We start from the raw sequence: 26,676 nt of genomic DNA on the forward strand, positions 1-26,676 counted from the left end.
GACTGCTCTTTTATAGAGTTGTTATGTCTTTTGACACATTACTAATTTCCTTTCTCATTTTTATTGATATTTAGATTGTTTTACTCAATAAGACTTCCTGACACTAATTTGTTTCTTCTTCTTGTTTCTTATCGTTAATAATACACTCACACATCACTGAGCGTATAACACCGACGTACGCGTGGCGTGGTCAAAAACGGTACCATGTATGCTGCCAATACGCTAGTAATTTTGGACGCAGTCCACTAGTCAATCATATCTGTATTGGATACATGTGGCGAGCTTTACTCGTGTTTTAAGCGTAAAATAGCGTTTATTGGGCGTTGGCGTAATGTATGTTAAGGCAGATTAAAAGCACGCTACGAACAAAAAAGTCACTTGCACGTATTTGAGACGAGTCCCGGTGAAACCTGGGACGATTATCTGTGCTTTCGACGTGTAGTTTGAACTACTTCTGGATACACTTAATTGGTTTTGTAGTAAATTCACGGACATATGCCATTATATAAATGTCAGAGCAAAATTCATTAAATGTCAGAATACGTTTTTGATACATCACGGATGCGTTTTATATTTAAGAATTGTATGCTTCTTTCTGTAACTTTATTGGGGTGTAAAAGAGTTGACCGAATTACATTTTGTATGAAGCACTTTTACAACCCTATGAAGTTACAAAAAGAAGCATGCAATACTTATAATAACATCTTTTTAGCTATGATCATGAAATTACGAATTTTATATATTTTTTAATTTAATTTACCTGTGTACTTTATTGTGGGATCACGTGTTATCATAACTGATAAGTTTTATTGAGTGATGCAATTGCTTAAAGCCAATCAGAATAAAGTATTATAATGAAAAATACATCTAATGTTATTATATATACGTGCACGGAGCACTGAAACTACGCCAGGCGTATGTTAAAAACACGGCTACATACGTTAAGTCAAAGTCCAAGAACAAGTCCAACCGGTAGGCTTGAGGCGTATAAAATTTGCTCTTAAAGTGTATAAAACGTATCTGTAGCGTGTTCCAACGCGCATATAACGTATGTAGTACATGCCTGTAGTGAACAGGTATACGCACAAAAAACGCTACACCTAGGTGAACATTTTAATGCTGCATAAAAATTTCCTGGAGGTATAGCTTTGACCTAGCGTATATCTCTGAATTTCGATGTACTTCACACTCAGTACGTAACGCGCGCATCTATCGATTGCTTAGACGTCCCGGGGGTTAATGACTATTCTTTCGGGTATTACTGTGCTGACAGCACTTGCCAAATCATACCCTGTTCTAACAATAAAACATTGAAAAACATACCCTGTTCAAAACAGAAATATTTAAAAACATACACTGATCTAGACACGCTCAGAAAAAACGTATACCCTATTCTAGACCGCATAAAATAGATTCTGTTTTAGACCCGGGTACTAGAATGTATCTTAAACAGTTTTAAATAAGCAATCCCGTACTAGACAAATACTTTGTTTAAAAAAAGACCCCGTTCCCACCAGCTCGATATGAAAAAGGGACCCTGTTTTGCGACACACGCATAACATGCACTGGAAATATAGGAAGTACCTATTCATGCATATTTAGGACGAGAACAAGTTCACAAAATAAAGGGAAATAGAAGCAAAGAGGACATCAACATACACAACGACATTAACAATAACATACCTCGTATGGCCCGTCCTGGGCCTCACAACCTAAAGAAAAATAGGAGCAAAGAGGACATGATCATACACAACGAACTTAACAATAACATACCTCGTATGACATGTCCTGGACCCCACAAACTAAAGGAAAATAGGAGCAAAGAGTACACGAGCATACACAACGACCTTACTAATAACATACCTCGTATGGCCCGTCCTCGGTCTCAAAACCTAAAGGAAAATTTCGGCAAAGAGGACATGGGCATACACAACGACCTTAACAATAACATTCCTAGTATGGCCCACCCTGCACTGTAAATCTAAGTGTTAATAAAAAGAACACTGCTTGAACGCTTTTTTGTAACACTTTTTGAACGTGTAATGGTGTTTCAAATGTTTACACTAGTGTTCATCAATTGAATGTGTGGTGTTCAGTTTTTAATGCATTTGTGTTTCATTTTTGAACACTTCATGTTAAAGACCTAAACATTAGTGTTCAACGATTTAACGTGTCCGAATGTTCAAAATCTTAATACGTTGACGCGTTCAACAGCCATGTAACACTTTTTGAACACACCGAACATGTTCAAAACCCAAAATGTTAAGATTCAGAACACCAGACGTTAACATTCAGAACAGTTGACATAGATGTTCAAATTGATGGTGTTCAAATGTGGAACATGTTCTATTGTTAAGCGTACATAATTTTCCATAAGTAATAAACTTAATTAAACTGTTATAAAACTATATTGAATCAGGCAAGATACAACAATAAAACATATTTTAACAAGTAATTCTTTATATTATCAAATGAGCATATATGTAAGAAAAGTGTACAAGAATACCTTATGATATCACAAGTAACAGTCAATGAAATTATATACATAATGTTTTTAAACCGACTTAAATATATCACAAATAATTTTCTTCTTCTACATGACAAGATATAGTGCTACATCATGTGTATCCTAACCAAAAAAGCATGTAAATGTGATAAGTAGATAGTTTATGATATAGATAAGTTACAAAGTTTGCAAATTCCAACAGTTAACGTCTTGTACGATCACACACAATGAACGCTCAACTTTTCAGTGCATCTTCACTTAAAGCTATCAACTGGGTGGCATTTCATGTGTTATCATCAACTTCCAATATCAAAATCCTCCACAACAAGTAATGTCTATGAGCCTATATATCCTGCAAAATAAAAGTTAAAATTAATAGACGAGAGTTTTTTTATGAAGCATCAAATTATGCAATAGTTGTTTTGCTTTAATTTCGATATATACTAAAGTACAAATTGATATTCTGTGGCAGCGAATTGTTAAGTTTTGACATTATTAATTACGTAAGTCGATTTCTTGACATAAGGTATACAGATATAGAAATGATAACCTACATAAACTATTAACATACATATATTGTCATACCTTTATGACATCTTTCTTTTTTCCAAAACTTTATAGCATGCAGAAATTATCTTCGTGGGCTCATTGTCTACCGGTTTCTAATTCAAACATTCCAATCTAACGATTTCTGCAAATAAAACAAAATGCATTTTTTAAGTCAAAAATGGTGTTCCATATGTTTACACTAGTGTTCATCAATTGAATATGTGGTGTTCAGTTTTTAATGCCTTTGTGTTTCATTTTTGAACGCTTGATGTTAGAGTTCTTAACACTTAGTGTTCATCAGTTGAATGTGTAGTGTTCATTTTTTAATGCCTTTGTGTTTCATTTTTGAACGCTTGATGTTATAGTTCTTAACACTTAGTGTTCATCAGTTGAATGTGTGGTGTTCATTTTTTAATGCCTTTGTGTTTCATTTTTGAACACTTGATGTTAGAGTTCTTAACACTCAGTGTTCAGCTAATATACGTGTCAATCTATTCTGTATTTAAACAGACAGACGATAACAGACTGATTATTCATCAGTTTAGAAAGTCACCAGAACAAATCTTGCAGTTATTTACGTTAAATACTGTTCTTTAATTCGTCTTTTAAGTTGAATATTGAAAATTTGGATATAACAGTTATGAATATTTGACAAATATATATCTGACATGAGAAAATGACAAGGAAGCCATTGAACTACCTATGGAGATTATCCTAAATTGTTACTCACTTCTTTTGTGTTCATGTGAGATAGAAGTCCCTTCTCCAGTGCTCTTCATTAAATGTATCCATTCTTCGTTTAACCGCCTAAATCACCAGCCGATATCTGTTTCCGGTATTTGGTACCCTGGTATATTTTTTTTAACGCGAGGTGTTCAAAATTTCGAGCGATTTGAACACCGATTGAACATGTAATGTTAATAAACTGAACGGACCATGAAATAAGATAAACATCGACATATTTTTATTACGATTTTATCATAACAGGCCTCATTGATATGCATCATTATGTCACTTATAAGTAAAACTAGTAATAATAATGAAATAAGTATATAAACTATACATATATGCCAGCTTGGAAGTTTAATATTTCACAATTACAAAATTATTTACCAAAAATTCACAAGATCATCATCCTGCATGTACATTCATATTTTTAAATGAATTTTCTTTGTAAATTTGCCAATTAGAAGGATAGAAAACCGGAAAAACATCTATACTATTTTTCAGATCAGAATTTGAACACCGGTGTACACTGTGTCTGAACACACATGTTAATATTTTCAACACAAACGTTAAAACTTTGAACACGTCTCTAAGCATGAACATATGACGTTAAAATATTGAACAATCGGTGTACAAATTTTGAACGCGTCCGAACGCGTCAGGCGTCAGGTAGATTTACAGTGTGGGCATAATAACCTAAGGGAAACTGGGAGCAAAGAGGACATGAGCATACACAATGACCTTAACAATAACATACCTCGTAAAGCCCGTCCTGGGCCGCACCACCTAAAGGAAAATAGGGACAAATACGACATCAGCATACATAACGACCTTAACAATAACATACCTTGTATGGCCCGTCCTGGGCCTCACAACCTAAAGGACATTGGGAGAAAAGAGGACACGAGCATACACAAGGACGTTAAAAATAACATACCTCGTATGGCCCGTTCTGGGCCTCACAACCTATAGGAAAATAGGGACAAAGAGGATAGGAGCATACACAACGAACTTAACCATAACATACTTGGTATGGCCCATACTGGGCCTCACAATCTAAAGGGGAAAAAGGGACAACGAGAACATGAGCATACACAATTGACCTTAACAATAACATACCTCGTATGGCCAATCCTGGGCCTCACAACCCAACGGAAAATAGGATCATAGAGGACATGAGCATACACAACGACCTTAACAATAACATATCTCGTAAGGCCAATCCTGGGCCTCACAACCTAAAAGAAAATAGGATCAAAGAGGACATGAGCATACACAACGACCTTTACAATAACATACCTCGTAAGGCCCGTCCTGGGCCTCACATGCTAAAGGAAGATAGGAGCAAAGAGGACATGGGCAAACACATCGACCTTAACAATAACATACCTCGAATGGCCAACCCTGGGCCTCAAAACCTAAGGGAAAATGGGAGCAAAGAGGACATGAGCATATATAACGACCTTAACAATAACATACCTCGTATAGCCCGTCCTGGGCCGCACCACCTAAAGGAAAATAGGGACAAATACGACATCAGCATACATAACGGCCTTAACAATAACATACCTCGTATGGCCCGTCCTGGGCCTCACAACCTAGTGGAAAATGGGAGAAAAGAGGACACGAGCATACACAAGGACGTTAAAAATAACATACCTCGTATGGCCCGTTCTGGGCCTCACAACCTAAAGGAAAATAGGGACAAAGAGGATATGAGCATACACAACGAACTTAACAATAACATACTTGGTATGGCCCATACTGGGCCTCACAATCTAAAGGGAAAAAAGGGACAACGAGAACATGAGCATACACAATTGACCTTAACAATAACATACCTCGTATGGCCAATCCTAGGCCCCACAACCTAAAGGAAAATAGGATCAAAGAGGACATGAACATACACAACGACCTTAACAATAACATATCTCGTATGGCCCGTCCTGGGCATCACATGCTAAAGGAAGATAGGAGCAAAGAGGACATGAGCATACACAACGACCTTAACAATAAAATACCTCGTATGGCCCGTCCTGGGCCTCATAACCTAAATGAAAATAGGAGCAAAGAGCACATGAGCATACACAACGACCTAAATAATAACATACCTCGAATGGCCCGTCCTGGGCCCCACCACCAAAAGAAAAATAGGGACAAGGTGGACAAGAACATACACAACGACCTTAACAATAACTTACCTCGTATGGCCTGTCCTTGGCCTCACAACCTAAAGAATAATAGGGACAAACAGAACATGAGCATACACAACGACCTTAACAATAACATAGCTCGTATGGCCCTCCCTGGGCCTCATAACCTAAATGAAAATAGGAGCAAAGAGCACATGAGCATACACAACGACCTTAACAATAACATACCTCGGATGGCCCTTCCTAGGCACCACCACCACAAGAAAAATAGGGACAAAGAAGACATGAGCATACACAACGACCTTAACAATAACATACCTCGTATGGCCCGCCCTGGGCCTCATAACCTAAATGAAAATAGGAGCAAAGAGGACATGACCATACACAACGACCTTAACAATATCATACATCGAATGGCCTGTCCGGGGCCCCACAACCTAAATGAAAATAGGAGCAAAGGGAATATGAGCATACACGACCTTAACAATAACATACCTCGTATCGCCCGTTCTCGGCCTCAAAACCTAATGGAAAATTTCGGCAAAGAGGACATGAGCATACACAACGACCTTTACAACAACATACCTTGTATGGCCCGTCCTGGATCCTCAAAACCTAAAGGAAATTTGGGCAAAGAGGTCATGAGGATAAACACAACGATCTTAACAATAACATACCTCGTATGGCCCGCCCTGGGCCTCATAACCTAAATGAAAATAGGAGCAAAGAGGACATGAGCATACACAACGACCTTAACAATATCATACCTCGAATGGCCCGTCCGGGTCCCACAACCTAAAGGAAAACAGGATCAAAGAGGACATGGACATACACAACGAATTTAACAATAACATACCTCGTATGGCCCGCCTCGGGCCTTACAACATGAATGAAAATTTTGGCAAAGAGGACATGAGCATACACAACGACCTAAAAATACATACCTCGAACTGCCCGTCCTGAGCCCTTCAATATAAAGGAAAATAGGATCAAAGAGGACATGAGCATACACAATGACCTTAACAATAACATACCTCGTATAGCCCGTCCTGGGCCCCACAACCTAACTGTAAATAAGAACAAAGAGGACATGGCATACACAATGACCTTACCAAGAACATACCTCGTATGGTCTGTCCTGGGCCTCAAAACCTAAAGGAAAAAAGGAACAAAGAGGACATGACCATACACAACAACTTTAACAAAGACATACCACGTATGTGCCGTCCTGGGCCTCACCACCTAAAGTTAAATAGGGACAAAGAGGTCTGGACATGAGCATACACAAAGACCTTAACAATACCATACCTCGTATGGGCCGCCCTGGGCCTCACAACCTAAATGAAAATAGGAAGAAAGAGAACATAGCAAACACAACGACCTTAACAATAACAAACCTCGAATGGCCCGTCCTAGGCACCACCACCAAAAGAAAAATAGGGACAAAGAGGACATGAGCATACACAACGACGTTAACAATACCATACTTCGTATGGCCCGTCCTTGGCCTCACAACCTAAAGGAAAATAGGGACAAAGAAGACATGAGCATAAACAACGACCTTAACAATAACATACCTCGTATGGCCCGCCCTGGGCCTCATAACCTAAATAAAAATAGGAGCAAAGAGGACATGAACATACACAACAACCTTAACCATAACATACCTCGTATGGCCCGCCCTTGGCCTCATAACCTAAATGAAAATAGGAGCCAAGAGGACACGAGCATACACAACGACCTTAACAATAACATACCTCGTACGGCCCGTCCTGGGCCTCAAAACCTAAAGGAAAAAAGGAACAAAGAGGACATGAGCATACACAACAACTTTAACAAAGACATACCACGTATGGGCCGTCCTGGGCATCACCACCTAAAGTTAAATAGGGACAAAGAGGTCTGGACATGAGCATACACAAAGACCTTAACAATACTCTACCTCGTATGGGCCGCCCTGGGCCTCACAACCTAAATGAAAATAGGAAGAAAGAGGACATAGCAAACACAACGACCTTAACAATAACATACCTCGAATGGCCCGTCCTAGGCACCACCACCAAAAGAAAAATAGGGACAAAGAGGACATGAGCATACACAACGACGTTAACAATACCATACTTCGTATGGCCCGTCCTTGACCTCACAACCTAAAGGAAAATAGGGACAAAGAAGACATGAGCATACACAACGACCTTAACAATAACATACCTCATATGGCCCGCTCTGGGCCTCATAACCTAAATAAAAATAGGAGCAAAGAGGACATGAACATACACAACGACATTAACCATAACATACCTCGTATGGCTCGCCCTTGGCCTCATAACCTAAATGAAAATAGGAGCAAAGAGGACACGAGCATACACAACGACCTTTACAATAACATACCTCGTATGGCCCGTCCTGGGCCTTACAACCTAATGGAAAATGGTAGCAAAGAGGACATGAGCATACATAACGACCTTAACCGATCCAGATGGCGATTAACTGACATATATTTATATAAATAGCGGTTAACCGATAAAATTACCTTTTGAACCAAATGGAACACTATACTATACATCAAATATAATAGACGTAACTATTAAAAAAAGGCCGTGATTTTTTTTTCAGTAGTTTGTTTTAACCAGTACAAGGAGCCAATGTGAAAATCAGAAAAAAAACATCATTTAGTTTCACATTGAACTTTTATAAAGTGACTTTAATTCTGCATTTAAAATTGTGAAATATTTTGATTCTTCAAATGCAATTTTTTCAAACTTAACTGTTAAAAATCCTTAACAATTGAACTTGAAGCCACTCATTATATATTATATTATAAATACCTTTTAACTCCTCATAAACCTCTTGATATAAAATGCGTTTCTTTAATGTCTTAGTAAATATCAAACTAATCTTGGAGCCAAATTGGCAATTCTAACCTTTTGATCACATGATCATATAAGTAATTAATCTTTTCCCTCACATCTACTCACTTCACACTTGAGTAACTCCTGTTGTGTAAAACAATAATTTAATCCGACAAAGGTATTTCATCAAATTATGTAACAGAATTTGGTTCAGATATGAAAGCATTTGGCAAAAGGGAAAAGTTTTAATCTATGAACAGTAAAACCTATAATCATGAGGCCCCAAGAACCTGTATTATACTCTTGTAAACTATGCATATATCATATAGACCAATGCATTTAAGTAGGTCTTTGTAAGAATCATGCAGAGGTTATGACATGTCATAGAAGATTGAAAAAGGTAAAGTTATAATACTTAATAGCAGATACCAATGCAGCCACTGAAAAAATGCATACTTTCCAGATTATAGAGGTGAAAAGATATGGCAAGAAGCTGAAAAAAAATAATTAAAAATTACCAGATCAATAAACAAGTTTTTAACTTTATCACATGTATCGATGTTGGATAAAAAAAGGAACAATCATTAAAGGTGGGTCTAATATGAAGGTTAATTATGTTAAACCAGGAGCAGTTATTTTCCTTTTCTGCCAGTGCTCTTATGTCTTATAATATTTCCCAGGATTAGTAAACGGTAGTGTCAATGAAACTTTATTAGATCTGCTTCTATAAAAAAAGATGCTTTCCAAATCTATTTGTTGTTTATAAGTACAATACGTTAGAGGAAGGAGCCTTTGTACAGTTCTTAAATGTAAGGAAATTTAATAATTTTATAGACGTGGCTCTATCATGTCTACATTTCATTCTGAATCATCATACATTGATGAAGGCTGCTTTATGGTTTTTGTTTTAAGCATCACACCATAAAAAATTAAATCACAGGACAGCAGGTTTCTGGTGAACTTTTTTAATTGTTGTCTTAATTTTTTTCTTCAGTGTATTTTTTAGACTGTTTTGTTTTTTAAAGTTAAATCCCAGGTTTCTGTAAATTTCGGGTTTCTGGTGAATTTTGGTGCTGTCATTATTTTTTCTTACAAGTATTTTTATACTGTTTTTCTTTTCATCTTTTTTTTCTGTCATGGTTTGTGTCTCTCCTTGACCTATTATCATAAGATATAAGTATCTATATGTTATCTTCCATCACTCTTTTAAAAAAAAAAATATAGCTTGCTGTTTGGTTTGAGTCAAGGCTCTGTGTTAAAGGCTGGACTTTTACTATAATTATTTACTTTTTACATATTGACTTTGATGTAGAGTTGTCTCATTGGATCTCATAGCATATCTTCTGATTTCTATATAAAGTAAGAATATAAACCAGAATTAATACTGCCCTAATGACAGACCAATACATTGTTGACCTTGCAACTCTCAAATCAGGACGCTATGCGTCACGTTTGGAATTTTATCAAACAGAGAATAACATAGAAAAAGCAACACAGTCTGTAAAACTAGATATAACAATCAACAAAAACCCAAATCACAAATCTTAAATGAAATCAGGTGTTCTAAAACCATCAGCATACGAAGACCAAATCAGATTTAATAAAAAAAATAATCTTTTATTATTTTAAGATCCTCAATGGTCTTCAACTTTGTACTTATTTGGCTTTATAAATATTTTGATATGAGCGTCACTGATGAGTCTTATGTAGATGAAACACGCGTCTGGCATACTAAATTATAATCCTGGTACTTTTGATAACTATTTAAGGGCATATAACACTGTATTGCCATTTAAGGTTTATACATAAAACTGTAGCCTTATAGGCATAATTGCAATATAAAAAGATGTGGTATGATTGCCAATGATACAACTATCCACAAAAGACCAAAATAAGCTATATTGTGGTAAGAAAAAATGTAAAAACAATTTTACAATTATATAATTTTTTTCTTTTTCTTAACAAATCACTTTGTGACATAACAAAACTATTCTTCTACATTACAACATCAATCTAATACATTTAATGATTCATGATATTGATATAATTCTTTATTGCTGCTAAAGATGAAAATATGCATAGAATAAAACTAATGAACATGTAACAGTACAATGAAATCTTTGGAATGATTATTTTTACAAAAATGATGTTATGAGAAAAAAATGAGAATAATGGGTGCTAAAAATCAAATCTAATTTGTACATTATCACTCTTTTTTATTTCCTTTAAATCATATATTTGATTCAAAGCAATCAATAACACTAACTGGGCCAGATATTCTAGTATTTTTTTAAAAACCTATACTGGGTGGCTTCCACCAAAACCATAAGGGCTGATCGCTAAATGATGATAAGTTTTTGCTTGGAGCATCTTAAAAATGTAAACATGCACAAATTGTATTATGTAAAGCTATGACACTTCTGGTGTTGTCAACTTTGGGAAAATTATTTCCAAATCTTTGTGATTAATTTCATCAATAATATATGGAACAAATTTCCAGTTTTTGTACTTTCTTAGTTTATCACCTTCCTTACATAAAAATGCATCAATCTTTAAAAGAGGCACTTCTAAATCGTGTATTAAAAATATTTTCCCCAACTTTTGTGGGCATTTTTTACAATAAATAATGGATTTTCTAATCATCTGATTTATTTTTTCTTCTTTAATATCCTCCTTTTTAACCTTATCTAAAAATTCCCTCTCAGCAGCCACATGATGATTTTGTTTATAAAGTTTAATGTTGTCTCCGTTAATCTCAGTCTCTTTACATGTTGCACATACAAGTTTGAAGAAGCCTCTCTTTTTCTGATTTTGTAATTCTCTCAGTTTTCTTTCTTGCTCTTCCTGGTGTTGTAAGTCATTCTTTTGCTCTGTTAATATCATTTTCCTTATTTCTTCTTTTCCCTTCTGTTTTAATTCATCAAGTGCTCTATGCATTACAGCAGCTTTCTCCATACTGACAAGATCCCGTCTAAGAACAGATTGATCGCTTATATAAATAGCCTGACCTCCTGCTTTCCTCGTACGACCTTTAAAAGAATTAATGACAACTCTTAATCATTTATTCTAATTATTGCAGTTAACATTTCAAACAGTTTGTACCAATTAAATGAAACTTTATCAAACTTATCTTATGTGCTTATGTCTGTAGTGTTTACAACTGACCTTGTAAATATTAAATTAAGATTCTATTTCATAATAAATTTGCTTCAATTCATATTGATAAAATTTTAGTAGGTTTTCTATATGAATGGGATTTTGAATGAATAAGCATATTCACCTGCAGAAAAAGTATTTTCACCGCACAAAACGGTGCATGCTTTATATGCATAATTTTGATATTGTGAAAGACTCAAAATGACATTTTTCCCTAATTTCACCATTTTCCGGCCAAAATTTAGGGTTAAACGCAAAATATTTTCCTTACTAATGACTGATTTTTTTTTATTTGCTCATTCTTTGAAGCAATATTTTAGCTTTTTTATTACAGGTTTGGACCAAGCGCCATAGAACGTTTTTTGATATTCCGATAAAAATATGTCAACCCCTCTTTTTTTCCTATCATTTCATCGAAAAAACGGTCCCTTTTAAATACCTCTTTAAAAGTAATTTTTGAGCTTAAATGGTCTGAGACCCCCTATTTTTTTTTTACCGATTTGATTCACTCTCTGTAAAAATTAAAATAACAAAAAAGACAGCACTTTTCACAGAAACTTTGAATAGGCTCGAGCCACCTTAAAACTATGCACTGACTGACCTCTCATCTGTATAATGTTGATTTCATTTCCTGAGTAATTATACTTCATAACAATATTACACTCTGGTACATCAATGCCCTCACTTCCAACTGAAGTGGCAACCAACAGCTTTACTTTGTGGCTTCTAAAATCTTCTAATAACTCCTTCTTCTCAGTTTCAGACAGGCCTAAAATTATTATGGTGTAATTAATTAAAATATATAAATACAATTTCTCTCATTTTCTAGAATTGATACACTACACTGGTAAATGACAAGTTACTGCACTGGATTTTTTTTAAATATTGAATATGTTGCTTTTCTACGGAATCTTGTGGTAAACCTCAAACAAATACATGTGTAGTTGTCAAAATAAATATGGTTTGATTCAATGAATAAAGGCAAGTAAACAACAAAAAAATCTGTTTTTGGGACATGACATAATTACTTTATAATAGTTTTTGTTTTAGAGAAACTTGAATTTTCAGCCAAAGCAGTATTTAAGTTTTCTTAGATATAAAATCACATGAATTCTAAAAGATTGATGGTGTGTTGAGATCCTCTGACATGATTCATATTTACTGTAAACCAACTTATTTTCATGAGCGATTTATTTTCGCAACTTTCGCGAGAAGAAAAATAACGTGAATATAAATCGTCGCGAATTTCTCAATCTTTGATCTTTCCTTAATACACTTCATGAAGTAAATAATAAAATCGCGAAATTAAATAGCTGCAAAGTGGTCAAGAAAGGGTAAAACGCGAAATAAAGTATCCGCGAAAATAAGTTGGTTTACAGTATCTCTTTCCCTAAGAAATTGCACAAAGTATTTAAACATTTGGGTGCTGAAATGTTTTTCTTACTTCTAAATAAAGAGATTTCATTATAAAGATTGTGTCTCATCCATGTATCTATTTAATAACACATTAAAATCAGCACACAAGTGAAACTCTTTAACAAATTATACAGATTTAAAGAGGGAACAAATGGTTGTACTATTTATAATAATTTACACATAAAAAGAGTATTCCCAAATGGGAATTTTGTTAGAGAATATGCAAGAAAAAACACAAATCTATGACAGTAGCTGATACTCAATCACTATCTCTTATTTTCTTTGATCATTTACAAAATTTAGATTTTAATTTGAAGTCCTAATCCGGCAATCAATATCTTAATAATTTAAAAGTTTCTCAGGTTATTTCAAATACATGTACAAACTCACACTATGATATGAATAGTGAAATGAATCAAACATTTCATGCAGAATGATAGCTCTCATAAAGTTTACAGATTTGTAATAGTACTTGCAAGCCTTATGATTTTTGGACATACAATAGAAAGTAAAATCACAAAAATACTCTGATAAAAATTCATAACAGAAAGTCCCTAATGAAATGGCAAAATCAATAGCTATCAAGCCACTCATTCAATAAATAATACAATTTCCCTCAATAACAACTAGGAACATTAGTTATAACTTGTTTGTTTTGATTTGTTGTAATGCAACAAATAACTTCTGATTTACTTTTTTAAGATCATTTCCCAACTTAATATGTTAAAAAAAAAAAAAACCCAACTTACCATCACTTGTTTCAGAAGATTTGGAGCCTATAAATGGTTTGACAGGTATATCTATTCCCTGTAGTTTATCATTAAGGTATTCTGCTAGGGACTTTGCAGTTGCCCTCGTCTGTACAAATATCATACCAAGTGAATCTTTACCAGATTCACTGTAGAGTTCTTGAAGTTTTTCCTCGATAAGACGTAGGTTTGGATTTGGTTTGATACTTTTCTGATTTTCAAATGTCTTTATAAGCTCTAAAAATACAGGATATTTAATTATACAAATTAATTTTTATTTTATTCAGCACATATCACAGTTATAATCAAAATAAAGGTTCATCATATTTTGTTGTTATATATTATTTCTTTAGGAAATGCAATTTGAAAATTCAACCTCTTTCTATTCAAAACAGCTCCAAAATAGACTCCTTATGATTGAAATTCCCTATATTGGTCCGAGACCACAATTATTTTGTAGTGCATTTCTTTAGAACATAATGAAAATACAAAAAAATCCCACCTGTGATTTCTCAAAGAAACTTTTACAGTGTGTTGTACTACTTTTTGGGACAAATTATATCAAAATTATAGAAAACTTCATCATCTCTAACTCAAAATATGGACAATTTTATGTTTAGGGCGTCTTTAATTCTTTTGACAGCTTCCGAAGTGCTAATTTTCAACCTTTTTCAGCTGGACAAAATCACTTCTTTCCTTTAATTCCGATCCCAATTTTTTTTACAGTGTAATTTTACCCCCTACTTGAAATTTGAGGCATTAAACATGGAGAAATAAATTTGGAAGGGGTATAAAAATTAATGGCAAGTAACCCACTGTCAACACTAGGGACTATATTCGTGAACAACAAAAATCAAGGGACAACAATTGTGGTCTCAGACCTATGGTCAGAACCATAGGGACAAAATGTTTTTCATAACAGTTGTGAAAGGATTTGGTGTAACAATTTTTGCTTTCAAGAATTAATTCATACTATTGACCTTTCAGTCCTAATTTGTTTACCTATTCTTTTATCACAGATTTTCCCTTGCAGATTTGTGGTGCAGTTTCCTAAACCCTTACAAATCATGTCTCCTAGTTATGATCACTGTATATGGAAAAGCTATTAGCCAATTAGAGTTTGGGAAGACAACAATTCAATAGCAGTACATTTCTGAAGATTTTGAAAAGATAAGTGTTACGGCCAGAAATCGCCTTTAAATTGTAGCCAACAAAAGACACAAATCAATAGTAAAATTTAACAATATTTAATATACAAAAGTTTACAAAAGGTATTACACAAATATTACTGTTAACTTAACTGTCAAAATATGAGTCCAATCTGTTATCTTTATCTGTATCCAGAAATCTTTCGGAATCCAATTTGAATATTACGTTCACTACTAATGTCACAATCCAGTATGATGTTGTTTGTAGAATAAAAGTGTCAATCCAAATGCTGTGAATACTAATGTCTATCAAAGTCTATGTCCAAGTTTAATTATGAGAGTTTAACTTTAGTGTCTGTATATATATAGTTGTGACGGATTATTCTAGAACACGCTAGAACGGAACATTGTGGAAAATCCTGGAAAGTTACAACGGAAGTTTCTGGAATAACGTAGAAGTTTAAATTACGCATCTTTTATAAAGATCATTCTAGAAAGTTCTAATCATTCTGTGATTGTTCCAGTGATTCCTAAACTGCACAGTTATAGGATTATTTGGTAAACAACTAACAGGCCATACAACACAAATTAGGCCAACATAAATAAACATAATAATTACAATATCATAACACCTCCCCCCTTAAAAGAAGTTTTAGTGTAACAAAAACTTATCATGAATAATATGAACAAAAATACATAATATATACAAAGTGATTTAATAAGCTCTAGATAAAGCATCAGCTATTACATTATCTTTACCCTTAATATGTTTTACAATTACATCATATTCCTGTAACAATAAACTCCACCTAGTCAACCTCTGATTCTTGTTTCTCATTTTATGCATGAAGGTGAGAGGATTATGATCAGTATAAACAAGAATAGGATATACAGTGGGATTCAAATATACATCAAAATGTTGAAGTGCTGACAACATTGCAAAACACTCTTTTTCAATAGTTGAATAATTTTTCTGATGTTTATCTAATTTCTTAGAAAAATATGATATAGGTTTTTCAACATTATCATCTGTCTCTTGATATAAAACAGCTCCTATTCCTACATCGCTTGCATCAACGGCAAGTTTAAATTGTTTTTCAAAGTCTGGAGTAATCAGAACTGGACTATTAATTAAAAGTGATTTGCTATTTTCAAAAGCGTTTTGACAATTTTCACTCCAGATAAATTTAGAGTCTTTTCGTAAAAGATGAGTCAATGGTTGAACAACAGTAGCAAAATTTGAACAAAATTTCCTGTAAAATCCAATCATGCCTAAATATCTCATAAGTTGTTTTTTATTTGTAGGAGGAGAAAATTTGGAAATAGCTTCCACTTTAGCCATTATAGGTTTTACTTGACCTTGGCCAACTGTATGCCCTAAATAATCAACAGTGGCCTGACAAAATTCACTTTTACCAAGATTAACAGTCAAATTTGATTTTGACAATCTATCAAAAGTATCATACAAATGTGTTAAATGCTGTTCCCAGCTATCACTACATACAATAAGATCATCAATATAAGCATAACAACAGTTTAAATCTTTTATAACATTATTGATCATTCTTTGAAATGTAGCTGGAGCACTTTTCATGCCAAACGGCATTACAGTATATTGAAATAAGCCATCTGGTGTAACAAAAGCTGATATTTCACGAGCTCTCTGTGTCAATGGAACTTGCCAATAACCTTTCAATAAATCAAATTTGCTCACAAATTTTGCTTGACCAATATTGTCAATACAATCGTCTATCCTTGGAATCGGATAGGAATCAGATTTTGAGACTGAATTTACTTTTCTGAAATCAGTCACGAAACGAAAGGTTTTATCCGGTTTTGGCACAAGGAGACAAGGAGAGCTCCATTCACTGTTACTCGGCTCAATAATATCATTGTCAAGCATATATTTAATTTCTTTTCTCATAACTTCAAGTTTGAGTGGATTGAGCCGGTAAGGATGTTGCTTAATTGGAGAAGCATCTCCTACATCAACATCATGACAAACAGCAGTTGTTTTGTTAGGCACATCTGGAAAAAGATTTTTGAAAGAAAATACCAAAGTTTTTATTTCTTCTCTACGATCAAAAGACAGATGTGTAAGTTTTGAATCTAGATTTGACAAAATTTCTGAATTTTTCAATCTAACTGTCTCTTCCATAGATTTACAACTAAAATTTGGTTCAATTACATCTGGTTTGTCATGATTGTTCTCAAATTGAACCATGCCTAAAGTGGCAACTGGTTTACTATCACATACATTAGTACGCTCAAAATATGGTTTTAACATATTAATATGACACACTCTATTTTGTTTGCGCCGACCTGGAGTTTTTACAATATAATTCAAATCATTAATTTTACTCTCTATTGTATAAGGACCACAATATTTAGCCTGTAAAGGATGTCCAGGGACTGGCAAAAATATAAGTACCTTATCACCAGGCTCAAAAACTCTGTCCCTGGCATCTTTATCATACCATATTTTCATCTTGTTCTGTACATTTTTCAAGTTTTTCTGAGCAATTTGACAAGCAGTATACAGTTTTTCTTTAAATCTAGATACATAGTCTAAAAGATTCAAGTCAGTATGTTCAGTAAGCCACTTTTCCTTAATCAATTTTAACGGTCCCCTTACAGTATGACCAAATACCAACTCAAAGGGACTAAATCCAAGGGATTCTTGAACAGCCTCTCTAACCGCAAAAAGTAGAAAGTGAACTCCATCATCCCAGTCTCTGTCAAATTGAAGACAAAAAGTTCTAATCATGTTCTTCAATGTTTGATGAAAACGTTCTAAGGCACCTTGAGATTCTGGATGATAAGCACTTGATCTGTACTGAGCAATCCCTAATTGGTATACGACTTGCTGAAATAAACCTGACATGAAATTTGATCCCTGGTCGGACTGTATAGACTTAGGAAGTCCTACTAATGTGAAAAATTTGATCAAAGCTTTGACGATAGTAGGTGTCTTGATATTTCTGAGCGGAATAGCTTCAGGAAAGCGGGTAGATGTACACATGATTGTCAATAAATATGCATTTCCAGTCTTGGTCTTTGGTAAAGGTCCAACACAGTCAATTAGAACTCTGCTGAAAGGTTCGTCAAAGGCTGGAATAGGCAGAAGTGGTGCTGGTGGTATTTTCTGGTTAGGTTTACCAACAACCTGGCATATATGGCATGATTTGCAATATTCTGCGACATCATTTCTAAGTCTGGGCCAGTAGAAATGTTGCAATATTTTTAGGCAAGTCTTCCTTATACCTAAGTGCCCAGCCAAGGGGGTGTCATGGGCAAGACCAATAATTTCTTGCCTATAAACTTTAGGCACCACCACTTGGTATAGCACTCTCCATTCCTCCTCTGGGGTGGCATCAGGAGGCCTCCACTTCCTCATTAAAATGCCGTCCTGATGGTAATAGCATTCGGCCACTTTGTCTGCTTCCTCCTGTGGTTGAGCTCTCTGGCTGAGCTGAAGAACCTCAGGGTCTTTATGTTGTTCTTCGAGTAAATTCTTTCGATCTAATGAATGGCTGTTAACGTCTGGCCATGGCATAATAACATTCTTGTTAACACTAGGTGGTTTTATAATGACCTTTTCTGATTTACTAGGATCTGCAATATCAGCTATAAAAGTGTCAGAAAGGTCCATGTAATCAAATTGGTCTTCTTTCAAATTATCATCTTGTTGTTTTCTAGCCATCGCCCTAGTAACAACACAAGCTGGATACAATTCAGCATCATCTTCAGGTGATTTGACATCCACCACCGGTTCACTGGTAACAATTGGTTCAGCAACCACTTTGTTCCTAGCTAGATCATTTCCTAGCAATAATGTAACACCCTCAACAGGGAGATTAGGACGAACACCTACAACAACTGGTCCAGTTACCAAATCTGACTTCAGATAAATTCGATGGAGAGGAACATCTATACAACCTAACTCTACACCTTGTAACAAAACGGAGGCACCAACAGAAGTCTTCTCAGACAAAGGCAACACACCTTCTAACAATAAAGACTGAGAAGCTCCAGTGTCCCGTAAAATCTTAATAGGCTGAAGAGTGGTATCATCAACAATAGCAACAAACCCATCAGACATAAAGGGTTTATATTCCTCCATGTAATCACAAAAACTGGACTTAAAAGCCTGACGCGCAGGACATTCCAATGTACTGGTAATATAAGGTGTCGTACAAGCACTGGTCTTTGGCTTAATATCTCGTTCATTCTTCTTCTGGAGTCTAAAACAATCAGCCATCAGGTGACCAATCTTCTTACAATAAGCACAAGTCAGTGACTTCTTCTCAAAAGTATCAAATTTTGAACTAGACATATTATAACTGGATTGACTCTTATTCTGTGGAACAGGCTTACTATCAGTATGCTCAGTGCTTTGATTTTTGTAATTTCCACTGGAAGTATTATAATTTTGACCCTTGAAACTTCTTTTATGTGAAAGAGTATAATTATCTGATATAACAGCTGCATCATGTATTGACTCAACAGTTTTGTCGTCTAAATGTGTTTTTAATTCTGAATGAACACATTGTTTGAACTCTTCTAATAACATCAATTGTCTTAGGTGATCAAAATTGTTATTTGTTTTCTTTGAAGTAAGCCATTTATCAAATAGATCTTCTTTTTCCCGAGCAAATTCCACATAGGTTTGCGAATCAAACTTTTTATAAGATCTAAATTTCTGTCTATATGCTTCTGGTACTAGCTCATAGGCTTTCAAAACTTCCTGTTTCACAGTGTCATAATCAGAACTTTTTTCTGATGGAAGTGCGGAGTATATTTCAGCTGCCTTACCCTCAAAAACACTTTGCAGCATCGTAGTCCAATACGGCATAGGCCATTTCAAATTGTTAGCAATTTTCTCAAACTGTGGGAAATATTTATCAACTGTTTTTTCACAAAATTTTGGAACCAAACGTATGTTTTTTGCTGCATCAAAATAATCTGATTTGGAGTGAACTTTAGTGTTGCTTTCTTCTTTGACCATTTCAATTTTCAGTTTCTCCATCTCTAGCCTTTCCCTCATTTCAAGTTCTTTTAATTTCTCCCTCTCCTTCATTTCCAGTTCTTTTAATTTAAATTCATCTTCTTTTTCTTTTTTCTCCATTTCTAACCTTTCCTTCATTTCCAGTTCTGCCTGTTTTAATTTAAATTCATCTTCTTTTCTTTTCTCCATCTCCTTCATTTCCATTTCTTTTAATTTAAGTTCATGTTCTAATTCAAGCTGTTTTAACTTAAAGGCGTCAACATTTTCAACCTTAAGATCAAGAGCCTCTTCACCTAACATTTCTTCGTCAACTAATTTGTCTATAACCAAATTTTTTATAATTTGTTTTCTCATAGATACTTTAAAAACTAATTTCAGTTGTTTAGCAAGCAACACTAGTTCCTCTTTCTTTAAATTATCAAAACTCTCCAGGTCTGGCGTTTTCAAAAATTTACCAGCATCAAATGCCATTTTGTAGAATTTTGTTGGCTAGTTATAATAAAAATATTAAAACAAATTTTGAATAAAATATGTTCAGTATCCCGGACGAGCCCCCAATTTCTGTTACGGCCAGAAATCGCCTTTAAATTGTAGCCAACAAAAGACACAAATCAATAGTAAAATTTAACAATATTTAATATACAAAAGTTTACAAAAGGTATTACACAAATATTACTGTTAACTTAACTGTCAAAATATGAGTCCAATCTGTTATCTTTATCTGTATCCAGAAATCTTTCGGAATCCAATTTGAATATTACGTTCACTACTAATGTCACAATCCAGTATGATGTTGTTTGTAGAATAAAAGTGTCAATCCAAATGCTGTGAATACTAATGTCTATCAAAGTCTATGTCCAAGTTTAATTATGAGAGTTTAACTTTAGTGTCTGTATATATATAGTTGTGACGGATTATTCTAGAACACGCTAGAACGGAACATTGTGGAAAATCCTGGAAAGTTACAACGGAAGTTTCTGGAATAACGTAGAAGTTTAAATTACGCATCTTTTATAAAGATCATTCTAGAAAGTTCTAATCATTCTGTGATTGTTCCAGTGATTCCTAAACTGCACAGTTATAGGATTATTTGGTAAACAACTAACAGGCCATACAACACAAATTAGGCCAACATAAATAAACATAATAATTACAATATCATAACATAAGGGATTTTCTTTCCCATTAAAAAGCAGTACACTTGCTTTAAATTTCAAGATAAAAAAAATCTGTGAAATTGGCTAAAAACTCCCAAAATTGATTGACTGATACATTGTGTATTTCTAAAAATTTGGAACCCCCCTTTTTTTTGGACGATCAATGCATTTGAATGGGAGCATATAGCTAGAACACCCCCTTTTTTAAATGGCTGGATCTGCCCCTGAACCTTCAGGAAATGCTGGGTAACATTTAATCCAGTAGTTTCAGAGAAAATTTACAAAAACCGACACCAAATACTTGCAAAAGGCATGCAGGTGAGCTAAAAAAAATAAATGTTAATGATTTTATGATTTCAAACATGACCCCTAAACAAAGAGAAACTATGGATGACCATTAATTGGTAAGAAGAGTATGTGTCAACTTCACCTTTTTCAAACTTGAGCAGTTTTCTCTCTATCGGTATCAGTTTATCTGGCTGTTGACTCTCCTCGACGTATTTTTTATTCAGAAACTGGACAACATGTTCAACATTCATCAGATAATTTATATCTAGGGCTTCATGGAGTATCTGAAAAAAGGTCTAGTATGTTTAACTATTAACAAAACCAATATTGAGACTGAACTGGTTTAACTGCATGCAATTGATTGAGGTAACAGATCAAATATCAAAATCATATCCTTAAAAAGGAGCCAAGAAAAGTTTGACATAAATTTTCCTTGTACAATGTATGTTGTAAAATTTCAAACTATCAGCAAACAAGAGATGAAAATATTGCTTACTCGCTATAGCTCAACATTATCAAGCTGTAGACCAAAACAATTCATTTAATAGAAGCTAAGAAAACTTTGATGAAATGTACAATGAGTGTCTGACAGGAGTTTTTCTATCAGATGGACAGACAGAGTCAAGCTTTTGCTAGACCTGCCACCACCTTCAGCAACACAGGTACCAAGAATTTTCTTTTTCTTTTTTTCCAGATATTCTTTTTTAGATTTTATAGTAAAAAAACAGTATTCGTCTTATATACAAATATATAAAATAATAATAAAGATTAAAGAAGAATGTGCATTGGTAACACTGTATCTAACTTAGTTGCAAGGGGCATAATAACAAATTACCTCTAGTACAATTTAAAGTAGAAAAAGTATAACTGCTTGAGAATTAATAGAAATCATGCTTACACCAAGGTGGGTAAGACAACATATCATTTTTCTTCCACTGTCCTGTGGCAGTGTTGTGTCACACATGATCTGATTCTTCAGTTTAATGATTGATCCTAGGTAAGTCTTTGAAAGGTATTCTCCCCCTGGCAAATTTTGACGGCTGTTCGAAACTTCTTTTCCTGTGATAAAACCAATCAATGATTTTAATTGAGTAGATTGATTAATTCATATTTCTTTTTGGTGCATTCCTTATAAATTGAATAAGTAAATTGATAAAAAAAAAATATGATTTAACTATAGAAATCTATAAATCTTATAACAAATAACTATCCACATGATCCTAATTTCATGGTGAAGTTGTTTATTCAGGGTAAAAAAATAAGATCAATACAACTGTTTTGCTTTATTCGAATGAACTTAAGAGAAAAAAATTTAGCAATGTAATAAGATCTTTGAATATTGTATTTGATGGTACTATATATAACATTGCTTTTATTTTAAATAGTTAAATACATAACCATGCACGTATTGTACAAATAAAGGTACCAACACATATGGTCCTACATCTGCTTCTATTCTTAAGTTGGCATTGCACAAAGTCATGCTTTTCTTAGACTCACTTATGATGTATTTTCACTAAATCCTTTGGAGGTGTTCTGATTGTATTATAATTCTGATAAACATGGTTTATCTTGTAGTTCAAATTTAAAATTTTAACTAGCTCTTAGCACCAGTCCTGTGAGTATTCTTAGATCGTACTTGGTGTCTTTTGTCTTTTTGTTATTTTTTTGTGTTTAGTAGGGATCCAATGAGGTAAGCCCTTTCCAAGTGATTTTTAGTTTGTTCTTATGTTGTGCTGTAATGAATATCATTGTCACACGGAGGGTTGACTACTCACAAACATATCAAAACCAGCCAGATTCTTAAAGTGCCTGTCCCAAGTCAGGAATCTGTAATTACGGTAAGTGGTTTTCACATACCTGTCAACCTCTGAAAATGAAAAGTCAGGTCATGACCTGCATCGAGAAAAAAAATCTCAGGTCATAACGCGTACGACATTTTGCGGGCTCAATTGAAGAACAAAAATATGTTTACATATAATTTATATAGTCAATATGTATATAAAACAGTTAGAACATGTATACAAGTTTATTTCAGACTATTGTTATATTCCATAGTAGCAGACTTGGCATTCTTTAAAAGAACTGCACTTGGTTTCAGTTCATAGCAATGCAAATGTGTATTCATTTTACTAGAAAGAAGAGCACACAGTGTATCCTTATTAAGATCAGCCCTAAACTCTGTAGCTATTTTCTTTACTAAAGAAAATGCCCTCTCACTGTCTGCATTGCTGTTTGGCAAAACCAGTAATGTTTTAGCAAGTTTTGACAAAACAAAAATTCTTGGCTTGTTAAGAAAAATGTCATGCAACTTTGACATTTCTCCCCAAAATGTACCAATGTCAGTTTCAGGGGAAGTGCAAAGTGGAAGTTCATCGAATGGGGTCAACTGATAGTCACTGAACTCATCTTGTAGCTAGTTGAAAATATCGTTACGTAGCTCAGGAAAACAAGTCCTACATTTTGACTTTTGGTTACAATGAAAAAGACCCATAAAACCGAAAGTCGTATTACTTCTAAATACCGGAAACAATTCCGGTCAGAAATCCGGGTGAAACGGGTAATGTTAGAAATTCCCGGGACCCGCCGGGTAAAGAAAAAGTCCCGGGTGAGAGGTGAAAATAACGGGTGTCACCCGCAAAAAACGGGTGAGTTGACAGGTATGTTTTCATTGGTTGATGTCTGCCACATTAATTTGTATAAATCAGGCCATTGATTTTCTCTTTTGAATTTGGTCACATTTGTCATACTGAGCACTTTTATAGCTTTATATACAGAATTACACAATGATACAAGTATTAATAACATTAACTGACATTATCTTTATTAATTTCATCTATCTATAGAGAGAAGCAATTAATAAAACATTTTAAAGATTACCTTTCATAGTTTCTTCATATATTGTCTCTACTTTTTTCATTTCTCCTTCAATGATTTTTTTACAAGGGTCTTCATAACACACTTCCATTTTTACATGTTCTGAAGAAAAAAAATACTTATAAAAGTTAGTGATTTGTTATGAGAGGTTGCAAGGATTTAATATCAAAACTAGTGTGATGGCAAAAATAATATAAGAACATCTTAAATAATTAGCCCTAGTATCTATCAAACTAAGGTCATCAATAGGGCTCTTTACGGTTAATTCGGCCATATTGGACAGTGGGCATATTTTTTTTGAAAGAGGTGGAAATAGTATGAAAGTATGGGAAATCATATGCATGGATCCAAGCAACTGCTCTGTTTTAATGATGTTGAAAACATAAAATAAATGAACAGATGATGTAAAACAAGGAAATTTTATGAAATATATAATTTCTTCAGCATTTGTTGCCATAATAGCTGGATAAATGTGACATGTGTTTTAATTTTCTGAACAACTTGTATCTTAATATAGTTAGAAAATTCAGAACATGTATGATAACTTTTTGACTGGCACAATTATTTGACCAAATAGGTCCTTAGTGCCCCCTTTATCCTTTCTATGCTTATATCTTCCTGAAACATAGTTAGTATGTTATAAAAATTGACAAATCTCACATTTTGTTCTATTTTTTAACAAATGAACTTCTAGTTGTAGGAACGTAAAAATGCAGTGAATGAATTTCATAATTCAAACAGGTGAAATGGCATGACTGATGGCAGTTCCATGTCATATTTTACAGTTGGTCACTCATAAAAGCTCAAATAGAGCATAATTAAGACATGTCTATGTCTTATGCAGGTCTTACAGAGAGCTGGTAATATCCATTATAATTCACTGAAACTAATTATTCTTTTACACATACCTTCAGTGGGAATAGCCACAAATTTCTTCATCTCTTCTTTATTTGCCTCCACAGTGGAGATTTCATGCACATCTAGGTTACTGAAGATCTTGATCATGTGTGCTATAGCACCATCTTCTGTGGTAGCTGGACCAACTCCTATAGATGCTGTCAATCCAACAATCTAAACAAGGGTAAGACTTCAGAATTAGTCCTTTAATATCTAATCCAATCGAAATCTAGTTTTGTAAGTAACACAATACTGGTAATGTATATTAAGAACTTTTATAGCTGACTATGCGGTATGGGCTTTTCTCATTGTTGAGGGCTGTAAGGTGAACTATAGTTGTTAATTTCTGTGTCATTTTAGTATCTTGTGGAGAGTTGTCTCATTGGCAATCATACCACATCTTCTTTTTTATCTTAGTTGTTTTGTGGAAAAATAATACAAACAGGTTTTTCAATACTGGTAATAACTCTTCCTCCTCTTACTCCCTTAGTGCCAGTAGCTGTAAGAAAGTTTTTTTTTCTTATTCTTTTACAGAAATTCTGATGGCAAAATACTCCATTATATAGAGGTTTTAAAAAGATAGTTTCAGTATCGTAGACTGAGTCTTTATCTCCTTTGGTTTATCAAATACAAAAGGTTAACTTATGTACCAATTTTGACATCATATTTACTAAATACAACTTCCTTTAAATGCCTTTTACTAATCTTGTCCTCTGAATGATTTAAATTTTCACTTCCTGCAAATTATGGTATTTGGTCTTTGACAAGTGGCTACATATGAAATAATTAGAACACTGGCTGTATGAATTAAACTCAAAATTTATTTACTATTCATGATGTTACTGCAAATACTTACCTGTGGTAGAGGAATATCTTTATTATTATGTTTGGTTTTTATATATTTTCTCATTAAGTTGTTGTAGGGTTCCCCTTTAGCTGTGTGATGACACTCATCTAAGATCAACAGTGTGAACTCTGGTATTCTTGTCTCTCCTTTTTCTATGTTGTTAATAAGAATTTGTGGTGTGAAGAAAAATACATCAGAAAATTCCATCAGTTTCTTCAATGGAACATTTGACTTCTCATCTTTGTTTATAATATATACCTGTAAAATAAAAGAGGTCAAGTGTTTAATTCAAGCACCCTAGTAGGTTAAAACAGCTGACTTTTTTAAGAATATGTGTAAATCATGGT

General features: G+C 34.1%; 1 protein-coding gene across 1 annotated transcript in view; it reads right to left on the reverse strand.

Moving 5' to 3' along the window:
* Positions 1-10,752: 10,752 nt before the first annotated feature.
* LOC134714522 (interferon-induced helicase C domain-containing protein 1-like) overlaps positions 10,753-26,676 on the reverse strand; it is a 33,269-nt gene continuing 17,345 nt past the window's right edge. The window contains exons 9-16 of the mRNA XM_063575824.1: positions 26,339-26,587; positions 25,494-25,656; positions 24,589-24,687; positions 22,607-22,767; positions 21,851-21,992; positions 14,108-14,344; positions 12,544-12,711; positions 10,753-11,815 (exon numbers count right to left, since the gene is read on the reverse strand). Coding sequence (XP_063431894.1) covers positions 11,196-11,815; positions 12,544-12,711; positions 14,108-14,344; positions 21,851-21,992; positions 22,607-22,767; positions 24,589-24,687; positions 25,494-25,656; positions 26,339-26,587 — 1,839 coding nt within the window. The 3' untranslated portion in view covers positions 10,753-11,195. The remainder of the gene's footprint in view (positions 11,816-12,543; positions 12,712-14,107; positions 14,345-21,850; positions 21,993-22,606; positions 22,768-24,588; positions 24,688-25,493; positions 25,657-26,338; positions 26,588-26,676) is intronic.

Source organism: Mytilus trossulus, chromosome 4 (assembly GCF_036588685.1).
Source record: "Mytilus trossulus isolate FHL-02 chromosome 4, PNRI_Mtr1.1.1.hap1, whole genome shotgun sequence".
Lineage (NCBI taxonomy): Eukaryota > Metazoa > Mollusca > Bivalvia > Mytilida > Mytilidae > Mytilus > Mytilus trossulus.